Below are 22,279 nucleotides of genomic sequence, written 5' to 3'. Positions count from 1 at the left end.
CCTGAGAGGCGGGATGAAACAACAGGCTATTAGAATGCAAACAAGATCCAGGCAGAGGAAGGTTAGGTGTGAGCACTCTGCATTGTCATCCTGTGAAGTGGTTGGGGGACCGTGCAGGAGTCTGCTGCACCGTCAGGATGGGAATGGGAGGGAAAACAGAAAAGAAAGGAGGCAAGACCAGCACTAGGAACAGCTCCTCCCTTCTAGGCTCGGCCTCAAGCCCTTTTGCAGGCGCCAGGCCCCGCAAGACTAGCCTCACTGCCCCTCCAGGCTGCACTGCAGCTCCCCTCATGGTGTCTGCCCTCCCTACACGCCAACCATGTTGGCCTTCCTTCAAGGACTCAGACAGGTATCAAGCACTTTGCACCTCAGGGCCTTTGCACTGGCTGCTACTCCTCCCTAGAACTCTTTCTCCCATGCCCCTCAGTTGTCCTTTTCTGGTTATACCTCTCCTTGAGGTCTGTTGACAGGTCTCAGGGAGGACGCGTCTGCCCTGGGAGGTCACATTCCTCCCCCAGCACCTTCTACCTCTCCTCCAAATTCTCATTAGATTTGTAATTCCATCAATATTTGTTTTAATGTCAGTCAGTCCTGCCCCATCGTAAGGAGCCCCTGCAGGGCAGAGACCTCGACTGTCATTTCTCTGCTGTATCCCTGCCCCCATGCCTAGGCCATTTTTGTTATTTAGTCACTAAGTCATGTTCCACTCATTGTGACCCCATGGACTGCAGCACGCCAGGCTTCTCTGACCTTCACAATCGCCCAGAGTTTGCTCAAGCTCATGTCCATGGAGTTGGTGATGCCATCCAACCAACTCATCCTCTGTCACCCGCTTCTCCTCCTGCCCTCAATCCTTCCCAGCATCAGGGTCTTTTCCAATGAGTTGGCTCATTGCATCAGGTGGCCAAAGTATTGGAGCTTCAGCATTAGTCCTACCAGTAAATTAGTTCAGTTCAGTCGCTCAGTCGTGTCCGACTCTTGGTGACCCCATGAACCGCAGCACGTCAGGCCTCCCTGTCCATCACCAACTCCCAGAGTCCACCCAAACCCATGTCCATCGAGTTGATGGTGCCATCCAACCATCTCATCCTCTGTCGTCCCCTTCTCCTCCTGCCCTCAATCTTTCCCAGCATCAGGGTCTTTTCAAATGAGTCAGCTCTTCGCATCAGGTGGCCCAAGTATTGGAGTTTCAGCTTCAACATTAGTCCTTCCAATGAACACCCAGGACTGATCTCCTTTAGGATGGACTGGTTGGATCTTCTTGCAGTCCAAGGGACTCTCAAGAGTCTTCAGGGTTGATTTCCTTTAGGATTGACTGGTTTGATCTCCTTGCTGTCCAAGGGACTCTCAAGAGTCTTCTTCAGCACCACAGTTTGAAAGCATCAGTTCTTCAGCACTCAGCCTTCTTTATGTACAACTCTCACATCTGTATGTGAGTACTGCAAAAACCATAGCTTTGACTAGATGGACTTTGGTTGGCAAAGTGATGTCTCTGCTTTTTAATATGTTGTCTAGGTTTGTCATAGCTTTTCTTCCAAGGAGCAAATGTCTCTTAATTTCATGGCTGCAGTCACCGTCTACAGTGATTTTGGAGCCCAAGAAGATAAAATCTGTTGCTGTTTCCTCTTTCCCTCCATCTGTTTGCCATGAAGTGATGGGACCGGATACCATGATCTTAGTTTTTGAATGTTGAGTTTTAAACCACCTTTTTCACTCTCCTCTTTCACCTTCATGAAGAGTCTCTTTAATTCCTCTTCGCTTTCTGCTATTAGAGTGGTATCATCTGCATATCTGAAGTAATTAATATTTCTTCCGGCAATCTTGATTCCAGCTTGTGCGTCATCTAGTCCAACATTTTGTCTGATGTACTCTGCATATAAGTTAAATAAGCAGGGTGACAACATACAGTCTTCACGTACTCCTTTCCCAATTTTAAGCCAGTCCATTGTTCCACGTCTGGTTCTAACTGTTGTTCTTGACCCGCACACAGGTTTCTCAGGAGGTAGGTAAGGTGGTCTGGCATTCCAATCTCTTTAAGAATTTTCTACAGTTTGTTGTGATCCACACAGTCAAAGGCTTTAGCATAGTCAATGAAACAGAAGTAGGTATATTTTTTGGAATTATGTTGCTTTTTCTATGATCCAATGGATGCTGGCAATTTGGTCTCTAGTTCCTCTGCCTTTTCTAAATCCAGCTTGTACATCTGAAAGTTCTTGGTTCACGTACTGCTGAAGCCTAGCTTAAGGGATTTAGAGCATTACCTTGCCAGCATGTGAAATGAGTGCAATTGTACAGTAGCTTGAATATTCTTTGGCATTGCCTTTCTTTGGGATTGGAATGAAAACCGACCTTTTCCAGTCTTATGGCCTAGGCTATATTTGGGCTGAATAAACATTTGCTGACTAAATGAGGGAGTAAATGAATAAAAACAGTGCTCACATCTACCTCCGTGGCTCTCAGTGACTTTGCTTACCCTGGAGAAGCTGTAAGCGACTAGGACTTGGAAGATGATGTGGTTCTAACCCTCTGCCCTGCTACATTCCAGCTGAGTGGGCTTCACGGGGCACATCACCTCTCTGAACGGGGAGCGCTGGTGGTCAGGTCTAAATGAACAGTGGAGTCTGAGAAAGGCTCTGGAAGCAGGAAAGAGCTTTAGCTGGTAACACTGCTCCTTGGTGTTTGAGGCCAGAGTGGTAAAGGGCCGCATTCAAGGCCACACAGCCAGTGTGTGGGGACGTCAGACCGCACCCCCCAACCCCCTGGGCAGCTTAAAGCCAACAGTCCTACCAAGGCCCGGTGAGGGCACCATCCGCCTGGAGGTGGGGCAGGCGTGGAGGAGGAGAGATGAGGTGGCTGGGAGCATCCAGCCTCAGGCCCAGAGCCAGTGCAGGGGTAGGCGGGGCCTCCCGCCGGAGCCCTGAGTGGGGCCTGGCAGCGGGGCATCGGGAGCCAACTGGCGAGAGCTGGGTGGTGGCAGGCCTGTTCCTCATGCGCGTGACAGTCTATTTTTTAATCAGCACCCTCCCCATCCCCCAACTTCATGTGCCGTCCTCAAAGGCACCATGTCAGGAGTCATGTCCTGGCTGAGACCAGGGGCCACCTTGGCCGTCGGTGGGAGGGTCCCCAAGTCCCACATCCTCATGAAGCCCACGAGTCCTAAGCAGCCTGGAAAGTATGACAGGAGACTCAGGGAGCCTGTGTGACAGGCTCAGGCCTTGGGCCTGTCCCTGGACTCTCAGACCTCAGTTTCCCCCGTCCGTCCAGTGATGAGAGTTGTGCCATACTCCACGGGGGTGTATTACAGCTCCAGCTCTTGGGATTCACTCAAGCGTCACGACTGACTCTACGGACGCCCACTCATCAGGCCCTGGCAGAGCCTCCTGTGCCCACAGCACTCCCGGCGCGCTCGATCCTCCCCAACCTACTCCCAGAGGAGGAGGAGAGGGGAAGACAAGAGGCTGAGCTGGCTCAAGGGTCCACCTCAGAACCCCAGACCCAGGGAGGCTCCTCCTTCCAGCACCTAGTGGGCAGGGACCATGAGGGTCAGAGGGGAATGAGGTATGTTCTCAAGCACGTGGCTTGGCCCCTCCGAGCCTCTGGCACTCCATAAGGCAGGAGAGAGCATGCTGTACAGGAGTTAAGCACACAGGCTTTGGGGCCAAAGGCCTGGGTTTGAATCTGGCCGGTCACCAGCTGTGTGACCTTGGGAAGCTCACTTAACCTCTCTGTGCCTCTGTTTCACATCTGTAAACTATTGATATTAATAGTACTTATAATAGTACTTACTTCATAGAGTTGCAGACATGTAAAGAACTTAAAACACTCTGGCACACAGTAACCTTAAAAGATAACTATTTTCCAACAACTTTGGTTTTTATCTGTCAAACATTTAGTCTCCAAGAGATTTTATTCCAGAGGCTTACATGCAATCTCACGTAATTCAGTCTCACGTCAGCCCCCTCTCCTATCTCTGGGGTGCATCCAGCCTGCCCCCTCCTGCCCCACCTTGGTGGCCACCCCTCCTGCCAGCACAGTGGTTTTCATGTCTGTCGAGCTCTTTCCCACTCACAATCCCCTTCCATCCTTCCTAGTCCATTCCATAGTAGCTCAGAACCAAAGCCTGAGCCCCTGAGGGAACAAATGATTTATCCAAGACCAGCAGCCTGTTAGCTGAGGCAGGAGGTTCAAGCATCTATTGCTGAAGCTTGATCCAGGCCCTATCCACTATACTGTGCCCATCCTCCCACTCTCAAAACCTGTTCCTGGCTAAACGTCAAAAAGTAACACACACTGAGATACGAGTCTTGAGCGAGTGTCTGTCTTCTCCAGGGCTTGCTATTTTAACAGAGATCAAAACATGATAGTACGATTTAAGAGGTAATAGTTATTTTTATCTTCGCATTAAATTCTTAGAACAACAGTACAGGATAGGGTCTGCTATTGTTTCTGTTTTATAGACAAGAAAACACAAGCCAAGAGAGGTTATGTAACACACTCAAGATCTCCCAGAAAGCCAGAGAGAGTCCAGGGGTCCAACCCCAGGGTCTGTGTATCAGGCATGCAGGAAGTGGCTAGCACAGGAGTAGACAGAATTTTGCTTCACCTGCATCAGCCCTGGGAGGTTGGGCAGGGTAGGGTCCGGTCAACACAGCCTTACACTATACTGCCTCACTGAGTGGAAAAGATGAAGCTAGGACGGTGGAATTTCAGGCAGCGGCCAGTTGGTGAAGATTTCATTCCGGAGAGAGGGATTTTGTGCACCTCTGGAGTTACATGGCCTGGAGGCTGTCCCCATGCTGACTCCTCCTCTGGCTGCACTGGGTAGCGATTAAGCCACAGTGTCCAGTGACAGTTCACAAAGGACACTGAGCTCACACTCACACACTCACAGGCCTAACTCAGCAGAGCCCAGCCCCCCTGTGACCAGATCACAGGCCTGGGTTCCTTTGGATCCACAGCCCAAAGCTTTGACGGATGAAGGCATTTTTATAACCCACAGCCCATGACCATCCCACTCCCCACCCCCAGCTCTTAGTTTAAAGTATTTACCATCCTCTGAAACATCTTTCCTCCCAACCATATTCTTACCATTCTTCTAGACCCAAGTTCTGGACAAGCCAACTCTACAAAGCCTGCCATGACCACACCTTCAAATACCATTCAGGTTTCCGATTGGAAGTCACCTCCGGAGAGAGGCCTTCCCTACTCATCAACACCGAGAAGCCCCTCTAAGTGCTCGCCATCTTTGCAACATGGCTTTTTGTTGTTTTTCATATCACTTTTATCTTTCTGAAACTGTCTTGCTGATTTCTTTGTTTCTTTTTTCTAGTCTCTCTCTCCAGTAAAAATGCAATCTTGAGGGCAGGGATCTGTCTATCGTGTTCGCTACTGTAACCCTAGTGCCTAAGGACCCATGCACCCCCTAATTAGACAGGGACCCTGAGGGCCATACAGGGCAAGGGATTCACCCAAGGTCATGTGGCAGGCAAGTGGCAGAGGTCAGCCTAGCACCTGCAGCTCTGCATTGCGCCCCCTCGCAGCACGTAGCCCGCCCCCATCCCCACCCCAGCTGACCCTCTGCTGACCTGTCTTGTCCTTGCCTTCACACTACAGTGGGGCCAGAGCCTGCCAGGCCTGGGCCGCTGTGCCTCTCCACTGCCCCAGGGGCCTTCAGTGCCCCAGTCTGGGCAGTGCAGCCTGTTTCCCCCTCAGTCCCTCCCTTCCTGGCACCAGCAGCTCCGATGAGCTCATGTCTGGGAGCCTGGGAGCTGCCCTGAAGGAGAAGGTGCCTCCCAGGCCAGGCCCCTAGGCCGGGAGGTGTGTTCAGCCTGGCCAGATGGTGGTCCTGGCAGGTGGAGAAAGTGGGCTGACCCCTGCCAAGCCCAGCGCCCAGGGCTGTGGGGTGGGCTCAGGGAAACACGCGTCACCCAGGGAGATGGGGCACGACTAGGGCTGGAGAGGAGATGCAGGGGAGGCTCCTCTTGCCCTTCTCCCATCTCCCCAGAGGCTCCTAGGCCACACTGGCCCTCCTGCTTGTCAAGGAGCTGCTCTGTCCCAAGGAAAGGGGGCTCTGCTGCCTTCTCCTCACAGCATCCCCCCCCAATCTCTTCCGCTCCCTGGTCTCAGTCTCCCCAGCTCTAAAATGGAGAGATTAGATAAAATGCTGACTGAAGAGGCTAGGGATTAGTTGGAAACCAGGCCGGGCTTGAAATGCCACAGGGTTTTTGTCTTTATTTATTTAGTTTTTTTTTTTTCACCATTAGGGGAAAAGTAACATAGATGACAAGGGAAGGAAGGAGTTAAAGGCCTTATTTTAACCATGTAAATCCTGATTTCAACCACAGTTTCATTTAGGTACTAGACTGGAGAGAAGGGTGGCGGTCCCAAGGGCCAGCCTGCAAAGTGGCGATTGGGAGCCAAGGTTGGCATAGCAGCAAACAATTCACTTTTGGGAAGTTCTCTGAATATCAGACTAGCATGATTTGAGTCCATTGCCCTCATTGTACAGATAGGGAGGAGAGGAGGAACCAATGCAAGATCCCACTGGGAGACAGAGGCAGTGGTTCCCGCCCCACGCAAACACAGTATTTTCATCTCCCTCATGGTGCCATCCCACTATCTGACATAACACGACAAATCTTGGAGGAGGAAGAGGTCATCAGTCTGTCTGTGGTGCTGTCCCCCAACACTGGATGGGGCTCAGGCCTTGGGTTGGTGACAGGGAGGCTGGCACCTGCAAGGCTTCCAGTCCCTTACCTAGCCTACCCTAGTCCCTCTGAACAGCATCCTATCTCATCTTAATCCTTGCACCATGACAAGGGTGGGGTAACCTCTGACTGCCCCTAAAGCCTCTACCAGTGGCTGCTGTCTTCAATGCAGGTAGCCCCTCAGGGCCACCCGCCCACCCTCTTACTGGGAGTCAGAGAGGGCAGGGGCTTGCCCCAAGATCACAGAGCAAAATGGTGTATTCCCGTGCCACCTGCCACTCCGGGTAGGGTGGGGGCCGGTTCGCGTGATGCTTCCCCACAGTCTCTTGTCCTTTGTGAACAACCCAGACCCACGGAACACAGGAGGTACTGTCCCCGTCCAGAATTAGCTTATAACCTGGAGTGGAGGTGGGGAGGGAGGGAGAACTTCTCTCCCGACTTCTCAAAAAGATCCTGTCAGGGCTCTGGACAGAGCCCGCTGAGGGGGCGGTGCGGCGGTTAGTTAGATAGGAGCCCCACCCTTCAGCTCCCCGGCCTCAGCAATCACCTTGGCACACAGGGCGAATTGTGAGAATGTGATGTAGAGCCTAGAGGGCAGTTCTGCCTCGCCCCCGTAGGCACTCAGGAGAGGCCTCGATTTCCCCAGGTGGGGCTTGCGCAGGTTTTCCCCCCGCGCGGTTTGCGGGGCCCAGATCCTGCGTGCCTAACAGGCACAGCGCGGTGGGCGCCCCGCCCGCGGGAAGGGGGGGGGGGCGCGGGCCCAGCACACGCCGTTCCCTCTGCCCCACAGGCGCCCATGTTGGTCAACCCAGCAAAGAGCCCAACCCAACCCGCCGCTTTCCGCTTTCACGAGTCCAGCAGTTCCCCCCTTCTCCAGAACGGCTCTGGGTCCGCACACCTCCGGCTGTCGCCCACCTGCGAGCCCGGGGCTGTTCTAGCCGTGATCTGCTGGCGGGTTGGGGCTCGAGGGCTGGATCTCCCACGCAGCCTCGGGGAGTAGCTGCCCGGCGTCGGGGGTGTTCCCCCCCAACCCTCTCCTCCGCTGCTGAGCTGCTTCGAGGCTTCGAGATTTCCCCAGCCCCCCTCCTCTGCCGCCCCACTGTACAGGTGGGGAAACTGAGGCCCAGCGGGTAGCAGCCACTTGGCCAAGGTCACCCTGCCTGAGGGGACTGGAGCGCAGATCGCACCTCCACCTGGGCGGCGCCCGGACCGACACAGGTGGGAAGGGGAGAGGCTTGCTGGGCGCCGGCACCCCTGCCCGGCCGGCGCCCCTCACTCACCTCCAGCCTGCGCGCCTGGTCCCAGATCTCACCAGCGCCGCCACCTCCGCGCACCTGGCCGTGTCCATCAGCGCGCCCCACCCTGAGCGAGACCCCCCCGCCACCGCCCCCACCCCACGCCGGGAGCCCCCTCCGAGCCTCCGCCACGGCCCCCTCCACCACCGCCTAGCGGGCTGCGTGGGGACCCGGAGCCGGGAGGGCTGGGCGGGCTGGCGAGCCGAGCTCCAGCCGCCCGCTCCCCGGGGCCCTAGCGCCGCCCCGCCCGCCCCGCCCAGCCCTCGGAGGTGCGATTCCCTCCCCCTGGGGCTCCGCCTGCAGTCTCCCCGCGGGTCTCCTCCTTCTCTCTTTCCTCTCCCTGGCCTCACTCTCTGCTGCTTTAGTGTCTCTCTGTTTCCTCAATTTTTATCTCTCTTGGTCGGTCCCTAAATTCTGCTGCTATTTCACTCGGTTTCTTCTTGTCTCTCTCATCTCTTCACCCCCAGCCCCTTTCCCCTGTCCTTCCCACTAAGTCCATTATAAATCTGTCTTTGTGATCCTGTCCCCCATAACTGACAGCACCTCCAACCTCACCAGCCCGTTTTCTTTCAGACTCAGATGCCTCTCAGGCCAATCCCCTCCCTCCTCAGCAGCAATAGCTAGAATAACCGTTCAGGACTTGGGCAGGCAGCACTGCCCAAGTAGGACTTAGGCAAAGGGAGACTGAGGAAGGTTGTCACCTCCCAGGCTGTCTGGGGCCATCCCCTGACTTAACTGGTGGGCCAGCAACAACAGAGGCAGTGATGCTCAGAGGCCCATGGCAGGGATCATCGTGCATCAGAATCAAGTAGTGATGCTGTGGAAAGTTGAGATTTCCACTATCAGGTGCCTCCTCCCAGTGGTGAGAGGGCTGGCAGTGGGCTTGGAATAATAAGCACCCTTCATTCCCCCAGCAATTCTGAAACAAAACCACACTTGGAAAAACACTGTCCTGGGTTTTCACCAAAGTTTCCCTGGGTTCCAAATACCCCACCCCTCTAACCAGGGTGATTCCACTTGTGTGTTTTTTCTATCAGGGTTCTGTGTTTAGACTTCTGCTAGAGGAAGTTGGAAATGTGCTGACGTAAGCCCACCCACCTGAGGTTCTGTGAAATGCAGAGCCGCAAGTGGCCTGGTTTGAGATGTCCCCTGTCCTCAGCGGATATGCTTAGAGTGCATGGGGTCAGTTGACAAACGGGACAAGCCCTCCCTGGCTTCTCCTGACCCTCTGCTTGACTTCTTGGCTGCAGAGAGTTCCTCTGACCCAGTGACTGCTCTTGTGCCAGGGCTGCCCCAGGTGGCATGGTGTGTGTGTGGGGGGGTGGGCACTGAAGGGGTTGGGGGATTGGCATCAGGCAGGATATTGCCTGCTCTGTGAGTGCATGCACTACAGCCCAGCCTGCGAGAAACCAGGAAACAAACTGTGTGGGAAACAGAGAGGGAGGGAGGGAGGCTAGGATTACTGTGTGGGTGGGTATGAAAGTGAAAAAGATGGAGAAAAGGAAGGACAGAAAGTGGTTCGGTCTGTATGTGGGTGTGTGACAGTGGGTGTGCAGAGTGGATGTGCCTGCAGAAAAAAAGTATGTGCCTGCGAGAGAGATTGCACAGTGTAGGTGTGTGAGCAAAGGAAAATGGAGAGAAGAACATGCTTTTAACCTGTATCTAAGGGAAGGAATGTGTGTGTTTGTATGTTTTCTGATGGGACTTCTATGTATACAAATTTGATGAATGTGTCCACTTGTGAAAGCTAGACCGCATGAGTGAGGCAGGGGTCTGTGGGAGGGTATGTGCCAATGCCTACCCTATGCACGGGTGTGTTGGTGTCTGAGAGCAAGTACGTATATGCTCACATGTGTGCAGATGTGAATATATACCCGTGAGTATTTGCATAAGAACATGGTGTGTAGACATCATTTGCTTGTACCTATGTTTGCAGGGGGTGTGAACGTGTATGTGTGGGTACATGTGTGAGGTATATGTGAACCTATGAGCCCTGACTCTATACCATCACCCCCTATTATGGTCACCGTGGTGAAGGGAGGGAAGGGGCGTAGGTGGGGCCTTGCCTCTGGCCTCTCTTCCATGGGCCTGAGGAGCAGGGGCCTTGTCCCTGGCCCAGTGACCACTATCAGCTCTCATCATGGACACTGACTCCCCTACCTCAACAGGATAGATGTGGCCAGGGGCAGGGCTACCCTGACAACCCAGATCCATACCCCCATCTCTACCCCAGAGGCTCGGAGCTGTGTCCAGTAGAGTTGGAAAGGTCTCCAAATTCTCCCCATAACCCAGGCCCCCCAAAACAATGGCCTGGAGAGGAGGGAAGGTGGGTCTCCCAAAGCCCTGGGCAGAGGAGGGGTTGGACTGGCAATGGATCCCTGGTCTCCCTGGGAGGAGAGGATATGGCTTGTCAGAATCCCCCACCATCCCTCAGAGCCCAATCTTCCCCAGCCCCCGTGGGTGAAAAACAGCCTGCTGCCTTGTCTCCATGGAGACAAGGCAGCACAGAGGGTGGTTGAAAGCATGAGCCAGACCTCCCAGGGTTCAAATGTCAGTTCCTCCACCCACCAGCCTAAGACTTTGACTTGTCACTTAAACTTGCTATGCCTTAGTTTCCTCATCTGTAAAACAGTTAAGAAAAGCATGCAATTCGTAAGGTTGTTTAGAGGATGAGACGAAATAGCCCATATACAGCATTTAGCCCAGGGCCTGGCAGCTAAACTGGGAGGTAGAAACCCTGGGTTCCAGCTCTAGCTTTGCCACCAGCTTACTGTGTGACCTTAGACAAGCTACTTGCCATCTCTGGACTTTAGAATCTCCACAAGATTATCTATAGAATAATTTCAATAAGCCCTGCCAGTTATGATTAGCTGAGACTTTGTGGAAAGGACAGCGGGGGGCTCTCTGGTGAGCTATAGACTAACTAGCGCTGATGAGGAGCCCTAGGTAACTTTCCTTTCCACGTTTCTTCTTTCAAGTTGGCAGCAACTGATGGCAAGAAAGTTGAGCTGCAGTCTGCTGCCCACTTTATCTCTTTGCATTCCCTGACCCTCCAGCTTGCTAAGGACCCCATTCTACCCTGCTCAGTTGGTACCCAGGCCTTAGAGAAATGGCACTGGATCCCACCTACCCCAAGTGCTGGATGCCCAATGCAGAAGGTGTCTTGGCCCATGCTTAAAACTTTCAGGGAGCACTCAAGAGAGGCAGGTATAATTATGGAAGGATGGATGTAATTGTCTGAAGATGCTTATAATCCTTTGGCGAGGAAGCTTTAAAAGGAAGCCCTAATCCACTAATAACCTGGCAGCTCCACAGGCTTCTTCCCTCCGGATCTCCAGGCAGAGAGAAGGGACTGTGGCCACTCCCTTTCCCAAGGGAGCAGGAAGGCTAGTGTAGGCTCTGACCCAAGACCACCCGGCTTTCTGCTCTCTTGCAAGACCCAGCTTCCTTTCTGCCTCTACTTCTGAGAAGTCTTCCCTGTCCACTCCATCCTCCTGAGGTCACTCCTGCCTTGTGTGTCCTAGGAAATGTTCAGGACAGAACTAGATAACCATGTGGCTAGATGTTAAAGAGAGGAATGAACCAGACTGTGAGCAAGAAGAATAAGATCATAATCTCAGCTCCAATGCTGACTATGACTTGGGCTTAAGTCTCTGAGCCTCAATTACCTCACCTGTACAATGGGAATAATAAAACCTGCCTTGAAAGGCTACAGTAAGATCAACAAGAATGAGATACCATGAAATGGACCAGCTCCATGTGAGAAGCCAACAGCACCCATTAATGGTTGTCACTCCATACACGGTCTCTTTCCCTCCAAGGTGTCAGCAGACAGTTCTCTCCCCAACACTCTCTCATATAGATCCAGAACACAGTGGTAGCCAAGAACAAAGCCCACATGCAAAACACTGTGACTGAATTATGGCCTTGGAGCTTGCCGACTTTGAGTCTTGGACGAGTCACTTATAGTCTCTGGGCCTCAGTCTTCTCATCTGTATAATGGAGATAGTGACAGTATGTCCCTTAGGGAATTATTATGTGATTAAATGAAGTGATACGTGTGAAGCTCTTAGCACAGTGGAATTGGCACATAGGGCTCAACAAATAATAGCTATTGAGTTGTTGAGCTGATGATGATCGTTTTTAGTAGTTATCAACATCCCTTACATGCTTATCTAAATTACCCTGCAACCTCATGATAGTTCTGTGAGGTAGATAGGGCTCATGTTATTATTTTCATAGATGAAGAAACTGGGAAAGGATTTGAGGGGGACCAGAACTGCCACCCATGTCTCCTGACCCTAGCCATGGTCTGTGAGAGGTGAGGGAGCAGATCCTGGGGCTCCCAGCTGTAGGGGACCTGGAGGCTTGTCTCCAAGTTCAAGGCTGCTGGATCCTCCTGGGACCCTCCGCCCTTCCTCCCCTAGATGCATCAAAGTCCCCTCCTTGGTTGTAAGTCTCCCCCTCCCTGCTCCCTGTTGTAACTAGAGCCTGAGGGAACAGGGAATAGGAAATGGTGGCCGTGGGGGTTGGTCAGACCCTGTAGAGAATTATTTCAGAAAAGAGAGTGGGCGGGAGGCTGGTGAGATGCCAGGTTGGGTGTCAGCAACGCCTGCACAGAAATGAAGTGCTCCTTCAGTTTCCTGACGCACAAGCCCTCCCAGGCCTGGGTCCCCCACATGCCCTGCGCCCCGGGGATCTGCTGGCAGCGTTTCATGCCTGAGCGAGCATGGCCCAGCTCACGTCCTCCCCATCTGGACCCACTTCAGCGTTTCCATGGGTCTGGCAGTGGAGGTGATTCAGTGTGGGTTTCCCTGTCCCTCCCTGCTCAGCTGTCTCCTGCCGCCATAGGAAATTGATCATCCTTCCTTCCTTCCTCCATGCCATGTTCACCAAGCTCTCCCCTACACACTGTCATTGGGTCCTCACTGCAGTCCAGGCGAAGTGGCCTCTGTCACCTCTAACAGATGGAAAACTGAGGCCCGGATGAGGAATATGGGCTCAACTCAACCACCCACAGGCTGAGTGACCAGGAGCTGTCTCTTCCTCACTTTGGGCCTCAGTTTCCCACCTGTAAAATCAGAAGGTCTGTTTAGATCAGAGGCTCAGTCTCTACCTCAAAAGCTCCCCGAGGGCAGGGACCACACCTGTGTCGCCCAGTGCTGTGTCCCCAGCACCCTAAAATAGCTGGCACTCAGTATGTTCAGCGAGGTGGTCCCACCCCATCAGTTGTTCCCACTCCAAGGTCATTTGTTACCACGAACGATTAACAGGCAGACAAGAGCGAGCGATGGGCTTTTTTTAACTAAGCATGATAACGTGGCTTTCTCTCGCTGCCTTCTCACGTGCCATCCTTGGCAGAGCCAAGAGTGCACTTAGATGTGGGCCAGCTGGAATGACACGAATGGCACAGCCCCCCTGTGTCTCCAGGGCTGTTAATCTGTGCAGGCCCGTGGGACTTGGAGGGCCTCTTGTGTCCCATGGGAAAATATGGCCAGAGGTGTGTGTATATGTTGAGCACCTGTGGGGTCCTCCATGACTCTGGCAGTTCAGGGGAAAAGGGCCATGAGCTTACCTGGTTTCTGGGCAACCCTGGGCCCCGGACTGGGGCTGAGGCTGGCTGTCATCACCTGCCGGACCTTCATGGTGTCCCCATCCTGACTGGCTCTGTTGTCAAGCTGGGAAACCCCTCGTGCCTCCCTGGAGCAGCTGGGTGGCCGGGTGCCCAGGGCTCTGGGATGCTGTGGTGCCCCTTGGGTGGCTCTGCAGGCCTTGTCCCCACTCCTGCTGGCCACTCGGTCTTCCTCCAAGTCTGTGAGCCCCACCTCTCCCTGCAGGCCCTCCTCACCGCCGCTCTCCTCGGCCTCCAAGGCTAGACACCTGTAGCTGCCATCAGGGATCCCAAAGGTGCAGGGGGTAGCCCTGCCTTCACTGGGTGCCGAGGGTAGGGGTGGGAGGTGGGGGCCCAGCATGGTGCAGCCTCTCCTCACGGACACAAAGAAGCTGGTGCCCGCGTGGGGGCTGGGGCCAGAGACGCCTGAGTGATCGTTGGTCTCTGCTCTTCTTGGGGCCTTCTCTGGCTCTCTGTTGCCCTTACTTCCTCGGCCAACTCACAGAGCTGGAAGGGGGTCCAGTTGCAAGCCTTCCTGGGCTGGGGGGTGGTGGCGGACCCCCAAGGCTTCCTTCTGAACCTGTCCCTTGTCTGTGAGGCCTCCCCTTCCAGACGATCTATCTGCAAAGGGAGAAGAGAAACACTGCATGAGATGGTTCACTGGGTGTTGGAGGCTGAGTTTCTGAGTCACTTTAGGGGGACCCTGAGAACTGACTGGGATTTGGGTCTCACATGTCTGCAGGAAAGTCGCAAGCTTTAGTCATTCAACATCCCCAATTTCTGCTTTATCCTTTGCCACCTGACACTTTATTTGCTTATTATCTTCCCATAAATCAACTTTAAATAACTTACTTCTATTATTTTATCTTAAGCAATAATTGCCGAAAACCACAAGTATGTTGTGCTAAGTCATTTCCCCCCTTAATACGCAATAAATAAATATCTAGTTATTTAAAAATATTTATCTGGGCACCTCCTAGAAAAAATTCTCTCACGTGGCCCAAAGGTACATGTGCCACAGGAATCACAAGAATGCTGGTGCCAAAAAAAAAAAAAATGTTGCTGATGCTGAAATAAACGAGGGTTTTGGCCTGCAAAAAAAAAAAAAAAAAAGAATGCTGGTGCAGAGGGTACAGACTAGGGCCACAGCCCCCTGAGGAGGCTCGGCACCAAGGGATGTCGTGCAGTGATTTGCCCAGGCTTTGAGCTAGACTCCCACCTGTGTGGTGGGCAACAAGTCACGTGACCTTGTGAACCTCAGCATCCCCATCTGTAAAACAGGAACTGTAATATTTTCATCTCAGTGTTGCAATGAGGACTAAGTGAGAAAATGTGTTGCAGAGGGTTTAAGACAGCTTCAGAGTCATAACTTAATACATATCAACTATTCTTTTCGTTCCACACACACAAAAATTTGAGCTCCTATTTACATTTCAGACACCATAAAAAGTCCTGGAGATCCAATGGGGATAAAGAAGATATGGTACTCTGACTCATGAAGCTGTGGATGGGGGAGCTGTGGATGACAACAGGGCCAATAATAATAACAGTATGATCATTTAGAAATGTTAAAAATGAGAATAATCCAGGAGAGAGGGGATGGAGGCATCCTATAGGGATGCAAGCAGGAGATGGATGGGAGAGAAACTTGGGCGGAAGAATTGGCTGGGCTGGGAGGCAGATGGAGAGTGGGTGTGGAGGAAGAGGGAGGAGGCTAGGATGCAGCCCAGTTCGTCACTCTGGTGACAGTGTGATTTCATTAATAGAGATCAGGAATAAATGGGAAGGAGCAGGTGTTCAGGGGAGCAGGGAGATGAATTCAGTTTGGGATTTCCGGGGGAGATGCGCACGGTCAGCTCCACACAGAGGCCTGAAGAGCAGGAGAGAGTTCCGGTTTGGAGACAAGAATTTGAAAATCACTTGTGGAGGCTTGGAGACAAGAATTTGAAAATCACTTGTGGAGGCCCTGGGTAGGGGTGGGCCAGATGGCCCAGGACAGGCAGGTAGAGTTTACGACAGGGTCGATGACCAGTTGCATTGGGAGGAAACTTTGAAATTTACTGATATTGGCTAGCAGATCTCGTATTCCACCACTGCTTAGCTGTGTGAACTTGGGAGAACCTGAACTCTCTACAACTCTCTTTTCCTACTGCAAAACAGGGAGGGGGGAATCCTCGCAGCCCCATGGATGGTCAGAATCCTGAGAATCGTGAAAGACTGTGGACCCTGGCAACCTCAGAGCCTGGGCTGACCTCTGCTGCTGCAGTGCCTGGAGGCCACGCCTTTGTCCACAGGCAGGGCCAGGAATCCCCCACATCAGCAGGCTGGGTCAAGACCTTGGCTTCTGGCTGAAGCTGTGCTGGCAGAGTGTGGTAGACCAGAGGAAAGATATGCATGTTCCCAGGTCCCACAGTACATCAGTGCCAACCAGGGGGAGGCCAACATGCGCCTTGGTCAGAAAGATAAGAGACACCTGTTACAGCAGCCTCAGTGGCAGGGAAATCAGTACAGAGAAGCCAACCTTCTGCTCGGAGGAGAATGGGTGCTCACGATCTTAAACACCTATCCCACGCTGGGTTATTCATTTAGGTTATCCAAAGAGATCCTCAGAACAACCCTGTGAGGGAGGTACTGTTTTTATTATCCTATTTCAGAGGTGAGGAAATTGAGGATCAGAGAGGCCAAGTGACTTCCAGCCAAAGTCACACAGCTAGTAACCGGTAAGGCTGGTCTCCAAACCTAGATCTGGCACCTTGACCATGATGGACCCAGAGAATAGAGGCTCCAGAGTCTCATTCATCTCCAAATTCCTTCTCACTCACCAGCTGCTGCCAGATTTATGCCACTACAGTTTCAAAGAATCGAGAATCTCATGCAGGGCCAGGGGAATTCTGAGACCTAACTGGCTGTGTGACCTTGGGCAGGTGCTTTCTGCCCTCTGGAGTCATTTTGCCCAAAGGCACCATGGCGGGCTTAAGCCAGATGATGCTGGAAAGTCCATCCAACCCTGGCATTGTGGGATGCCATGATTCTAAGCCTTTGGCTCTCCCCACCAACACTGCTACCGCCCCACCAGAGAGAGAGCCAGATGGCAGGAGGCAGGAGTAGGTGTTGAGGGGGGCAGGGCTCCCTCTGACGCCCCACGGGGCCTCATCTCACTCTATGCCTGCTTCTGTTTTGCTCTATTTGACGGTGGCCACGGTTTCCAGGAAAGAAAAGAGAGGCGGAAAAGTTAACTTTCCGCCACCCACACAAATATTTTTGGCCGGCGTTGTTTTCACACTGCCAAGCCGGCAGGGAGGAGTTGGCAGGAGCACTCCAATTCAAGTCTCCTTCCCAAGGAGGGAAGACTCCCAACCCAGCTGGGGGGTCTGGGCAGGCCCTGTGCGGGCCCAAGCCCTGGAACACCCTCCCTACTCAGGAGCCTGGGGCCGGGGCAGGGTGTCAGGACCCAGAACAATAATGGCAGCCGCCACTTACTGAGCATCTGCTGGTGCCCAGCCAGGCTTTGATCTGACGCTCCTGTAGGGCAGCCTCATGAGTGCTGTCTACAGAGGGGGAAACTGAGGCACGTAGAGGTACCTTCCACATCCAGAGTCACAGGGCAGTGAGTGGGAGAGCTGCTGGGCCCCCGTGCTCTTACCCACATATTCAGACTCGTCCACAACACCCCACAGGGCCCCTGAGGCTGCACTCAGACATAGCATACCATCAGTATGTGCTCCACCGTGGGCAGGAGAGAGCCCGCTCCAGTCTCAGCAGACATGAGGAGGTCCTCTAATGCCAGCTTCCCTAAAAGCCACAGCCCTGCTCTGGATGCAGGCTGAGGTTCTAGGCCATCCAGCCTTAGCACAGAGCTGACAGTCCAGCATACCCACAGTGCTCACCTCAGAGAAGGGGGGCTCTGAGCCCAGAACAGGGAAGGGATCACCCAGGTTGTAGAGAAAGTTTAGATGCAGGCCTGGTGCTAGAGCCCAGGGGTCAAGTTACCTGCTTCCAGCCCCTCACATAACCCCTGCTGCCTCCTGAGTGGTCCCATCCTCCCTCCCCTGACCTCCCATGAGTCCAAGCAGGGCCCCCAGGACTGGAATCCTAGCTGAGCATCAGATCTCTACAGACCCTGTCCAAGGCTGTAGAGGGTCTGCTGCTGGGATCTCCATGGGCTCCTTCTGTGGCTGGCACCTGCCATGAGTGGCCCCAGGGAACATGGCCTTAGAGCCTCGCAGTCCCTTCTGCTCTTCCTTGTGTCATAGGAGAAGTGCGCTGGGTTTGGAATCAGATCTGGGTTTGAATTCTGTCTCCTCCATTCGCTGGCTGCCCAACTCTTTGTGAGCTTTGGTTTCCCCTTCTGTAAAACAGATTAAAACATGGCCAGCCTCACAGGGTTGTTGAGGGAAATACAGGCTCCTTCTTCACTCGGCGGTGGATGAGGGACCAGGGCTGTGTGCTGCTCACCTGTGGGGCTCTAGGGATGCTTGGCTCACAGGCCGAGTGAATGGAAAGCCCAGTCTGGCCTCCCCTGACTCTCCGTCATCTGCAGGGCCCCCAGCCTGCTTTTGCAGCTGCAGAGGAAGTAAACAGAGTGAGGGGATGCAGACATTCAGGGCTTGAGTGGATGCATTGCAGGCTCAGGCCTGGGGTTCTACTTTTGACTTTCCCTCTGACTTACTGAGTCAATGCTGGGGAAATCACAGAATCTGATTTTGTAATGAAGAGACTAGAGGAGGCAGAAAGGGGGGGAGGAGTCTAGGAAGATTGAATTCTTATTCCTCTGAAAGACTTCATCCCTGGCCTCCCCAACTGCAAACTCGCCCTGTTTCCATCCATTCTCTGTAGGATCTGGTCCATTCTTCTAAAGCACATCTCTGAGTGTGCTGCTCACCCGCTCAGGAACCTTCCATGGCTCCCCATTGATCATGGGATAAAGAAAAGTTGCAAACAAAGGGAAATGCAGATTCAAAGGCAGGTCTCATGATTCTTGGCTGAGAGGAAGGAAGGAGGGCCTCCTGGGGATGAAGGAAGACGTTTCAGTTGAATTTGATGGACTTTGGCAGGAGGTGTTGGGCATTCTAATGAGGGGAGAGTACTCCATCCATCAAGACCCAGTGAAGTTCAGAAAGCAGGACCATTTGAGGATGAACCTGGAGAACCACAAGGGCCTGGATAGGTAGAGGCCAGGGCGTGTGTGGCAGGGCCAAGGGAAGTGAGAGAACATGGTCAAACTGTGACAGACTTCAGTTGCCTGGACTCTCTCCTGCTGTCTTGAGAGGTGATGGAGAGGGTAGCCTGTCAGGCTGGGGAAGCCAGTGCAAGGCCCTGTTCTGGGAGTGGAACTGGAGGCAGCAAGGCCAGAGCAGAAGGTGGAGGCTGGAACTAGAGCTGGTGTACAGGCGTCCCTATGAGAGCAGCATTTTGGAAGAACTTCCTCCGCACCTGGCACAGGGCCAGGCACATAATAACAATGACAAGGATGATAGCTGCAGTTTATGAAGTGTTTACTACGTCAGGTGCTATTCCAGACACTTAGTGTGCGTTAACTCATGTTACCCTCATCACAGCCCTGCAAGGAAGATGCTATTATTATCCCCATTTTGCAGATAAGGAAATTGAACTTACGTGACTGGCCAAGCTCACGCAGCTAGTGAGTGACTGAGTCAGGGGTCATATCCTGATAGTCTACCTCCAAATATCACTCATATCCATGGAATGTGCTGCCTTAATGGTTAAAGTAATTACTAAACAAATGGATGAGTGAGAAGGAAGGGTGGGAGGATGGGAGGGGGAAAAGGGAAAGACTATCTCTAATGCCTGGTACATAGCCTGGAACACAGGAATCACTCAACAAATATTTATCAAGTGGGATAATGAGTGTGACTGAGGTACTAACTGTATAGCCTAGGGATGAAAATGGAGTCACCCTGGGAGAAAGGGTAATCCAGTACTGATCCAGAATCTCTCGGTGCACCTACCTGCCCCACCCATCTGGCAGCACCTCACATCAGAGCTGAGGTGGGGGTTACTGTCTGGAATGTCCAGAGCTGAGTTCTCTCTGCCACTAGGAAGAGAGCTGTTCTGGTCCTCAGGTGTCTGAGCTGAGAGTATGTTCCTGCCTTAGTGCTTCTCTCTCCGGGAGGGGGTGGGAGCCAAGGTTGGAGTGGAGTCTCTTCCCCATGACTCCAAAGGGAGAATCTCAAACCCCTCCAACCTCCAGAACTGATGAGGTTGAGGAAGCCCACCAATTGAAATTATCTTGCTCTATGTTCTGGAAGGGTTAGTTCCTTTCAATGAGCCTCAGTTTTCCCAACAGGAAAAGGCAGAGTGGTTGGTGGGGATGGTAGCATGCAAGGTTAAAGGTGTCCCCAAATCCTCACTGGATGTGCCCTCTCCTGGCATTTTCCAGTGGGCAGAGTCAGTCCCAAAGAGATATGCAAATGTGACCCACATTACTGACCTATCCTTCCAGACCTGTGGGACAGACTGACCCGTCATGGCCTCCTTTCTTCCTGTCTTGACCTGCAGCTCTCCCTACTCTGGCTGCCCAGCCTGCTCTGACTGCTCTTCCTTCCTCCCCATTTCCCTCCTCCCGGGTTCCCATCCTACTCCTGGGACATGAGGAGCTGGTGTTAGATGAGCATCCTGTGGGAGAGCTCTGGGAGCATCAGGAAACCGTCCCTTGAGAAGAGGTGGCTGTGAGGTGCTGGGAAGAACTCCTGAGCTGGATGCACTGGGTGGTCTCAGGAGAGAGGAGTGTCAGCCAGGCCCCAGTGCAGCCTCATGATAGCTGGGTAATTGGGGGCCAGCCACTCGAACTGGAACTGAATTCCAGCTGCCCTCTTGTAGGATGGAGACGCATGCAGTCGCTTACTCATTCATTCTTTTGACACGTATTTACTGAATGCCTGCTCTGTGCCATCCACTATTTTAAGTCCTGGCAGTACACAGTGAACAAAAGAGAGAGAGAGAAAAGAAAGCACCCTGCCCACGTGAAGCTCACATGTTGGGATTGACAAAAAATAAATAAATATGTCAGAGGGTGATAAGTGTGATGCAAAAATAATTAAGCAGAAAAGGGAACTGGAGAGTGTGTGTATCATTAGGACAGAAAAAACAGTGGCATTAATATGATGCTATCTTGGAACTTCCCTGGTGGTCCAGTGGTAAAGACTCTGCAGTTCCATTGCAGAGTGCATGGCTTCGATCCCTGGTTGGGAAACTAAGATCCCACATACCGTGGTAGTGTGGCAAAAACATATATATGTAGTGCTATCATATATATATATATATATATATACTCGCACAAACATGTATAGTGCTGTCTTCTGTTTATATGCCATATGTATTTTAAGTTTACTATGTTTTGAACCGGACTGCCAGGGAAGTCCCTCAGGTTCCCTATTACGTTGAATTCTCATATGCAATTAAAAACATATAAAATCCATATTAGATGACAAACTCAGGAACACAAATCCTGCAAGCCCCTGGGATATGTCTTATACTAACATTCTGATTATTCAATCATTCACCACTTTAGAACTTTCATGTCCTGCTAAGAACCTGTCTGCCATTTAGGGTTGAGTATTTTTATGGTTCAGTATATAAAAATGTGATTTCACATATTAGCTTTATTTCTTTGAGAAAATTCTTTCCAAAGTACATTAAGTGGATAGAGGGTCTCCTGTATGTGAAACACATGTTATCCCATGATTTTGAGGATAACAATAAGGATATCCTATGGCTGTAGTGAGGATTAAATAAGTTAACGTGCGTAGATGCTTGCAAAGAGGCAGCTGCTGTCATTATAATTGTTAAGTTTGTTAAAGGGTGACTGAGGATATAATTAGAACAAGGGCCATATTTAACTGAACACTGTGTGCTGGGCACCATCCAGGTATATGATATCAAGTATGATCTTGTTTATTCCCCACAACAACTTTATAAAACAGGTACTTACTACTATTCCAATTTAACAGATGGGGAAACAGAGGCTGAGAGAGGATAATCTCTTTTCATGGTCCCAGAGAAGGGAAAAACCAAGCTGGTACCTGAAAGTTACCTGGTATGGTCATTGATGGGAGGAAGTTTCGCCAGAGTTCGAGGAGAGCCATTTTGCACAAAGCAACAATCTCTTCATAATGGCCCTGGTTCTGCCATGCCCTCTGCAGCCCTGGACACATCCCTTCACTCCTGGGCTTCAGTGACCCCCAGCCACACACACACAGGGCTGGGCTTTGCATCTCCAAGCACCCTTCCAGCTCTGAATTGCCCATGTGTCCTGGTACCCAGGATACTAGGGGCTTGAGTCCATTCTATCGAACACACCAAATCCAGCCTGCTCACCAACTCAGCCAAATTCTCTGTGCATCACATCTATTTCTGCCCTGCTGGGTTTATAAACATGTGGCCTGGGAACTAGCTTCAGTGGAACTGGAGAGACTGAAGTCATGGCTATAAATACAGAGCAAGGCTGGCTGGGGTTGGGCAGGGGTGTGACAGAGCCAATGCCAGCCTGGAAAGCCACACCCCGGGGGTCCCGTGGGCAGTCCAGTAGTCTCCTCCTGGACACACAAGAAGATGGCGGCTCAGAGGGCAAGGACGTGCCCATGGCCACACGGACAGTGAGGTCAGCAGTGGGCCTGGCCCACAAGGCTCCTGATTCTAAGTAGAGG

The 22,279-nt window shown here is 52.4% G+C and overlaps 1 protein-coding gene across 3 annotated transcripts in view; it reads right to left on the bottom strand.

Annotated features, from left to right (window-relative positions):
• The window catches only part of SYNPO (synaptopodin), a 46,845-nt gene extending 24,867 nt beyond the window's left edge, over positions 1–21,978 (bottom strand). Inside the window, exons 1-4 of one of the 3 annotated variants that reach the window (XM_081495835.1) lie at positions 21,667–21,978; positions 18,069–18,175; positions 17,733–17,961; positions 13,578–14,234 (exon numbers count right to left, since the gene is read on the bottom strand). In XM_081495835.1, the coding sequence (XP_081351961.1) occupies positions 13,578–13,974 (397 nt within the window). In that variant the 5' untranslated portion in view covers positions 13,975–14,234; positions 17,733–17,961; positions 18,069–18,175; positions 21,667–21,978. Of the gene's footprint in view, positions 1–7,987; positions 8,237–13,577; positions 14,235–17,732; positions 17,962–18,068; positions 18,176–21,655 lie in introns of those variants that run through there. The other 2 variants (XM_081495833.1, XM_081495836.1) reach the window with 2 other exon arrangements.
• Positions 21,979–22,279: the final 301 nt, after the last annotated feature.

This window comes from Giraffa tippelskirchi, chromosome 6, assembly GCF_054371585.1.
Source record: "Giraffa tippelskirchi isolate mGirTip1 chromosome 6, T2T-mGirTip1v1.2.pri, whole genome shotgun sequence".
Lineage (NCBI taxonomy): Eukaryota > Metazoa > Chordata > Mammalia > Artiodactyla > Giraffidae > Giraffa > Giraffa tippelskirchi.
The sequence above is the reverse complement of the archived record's forward strand: the minus strand, read 5'-3'. Positions and strand labels throughout refer to the sequence as shown.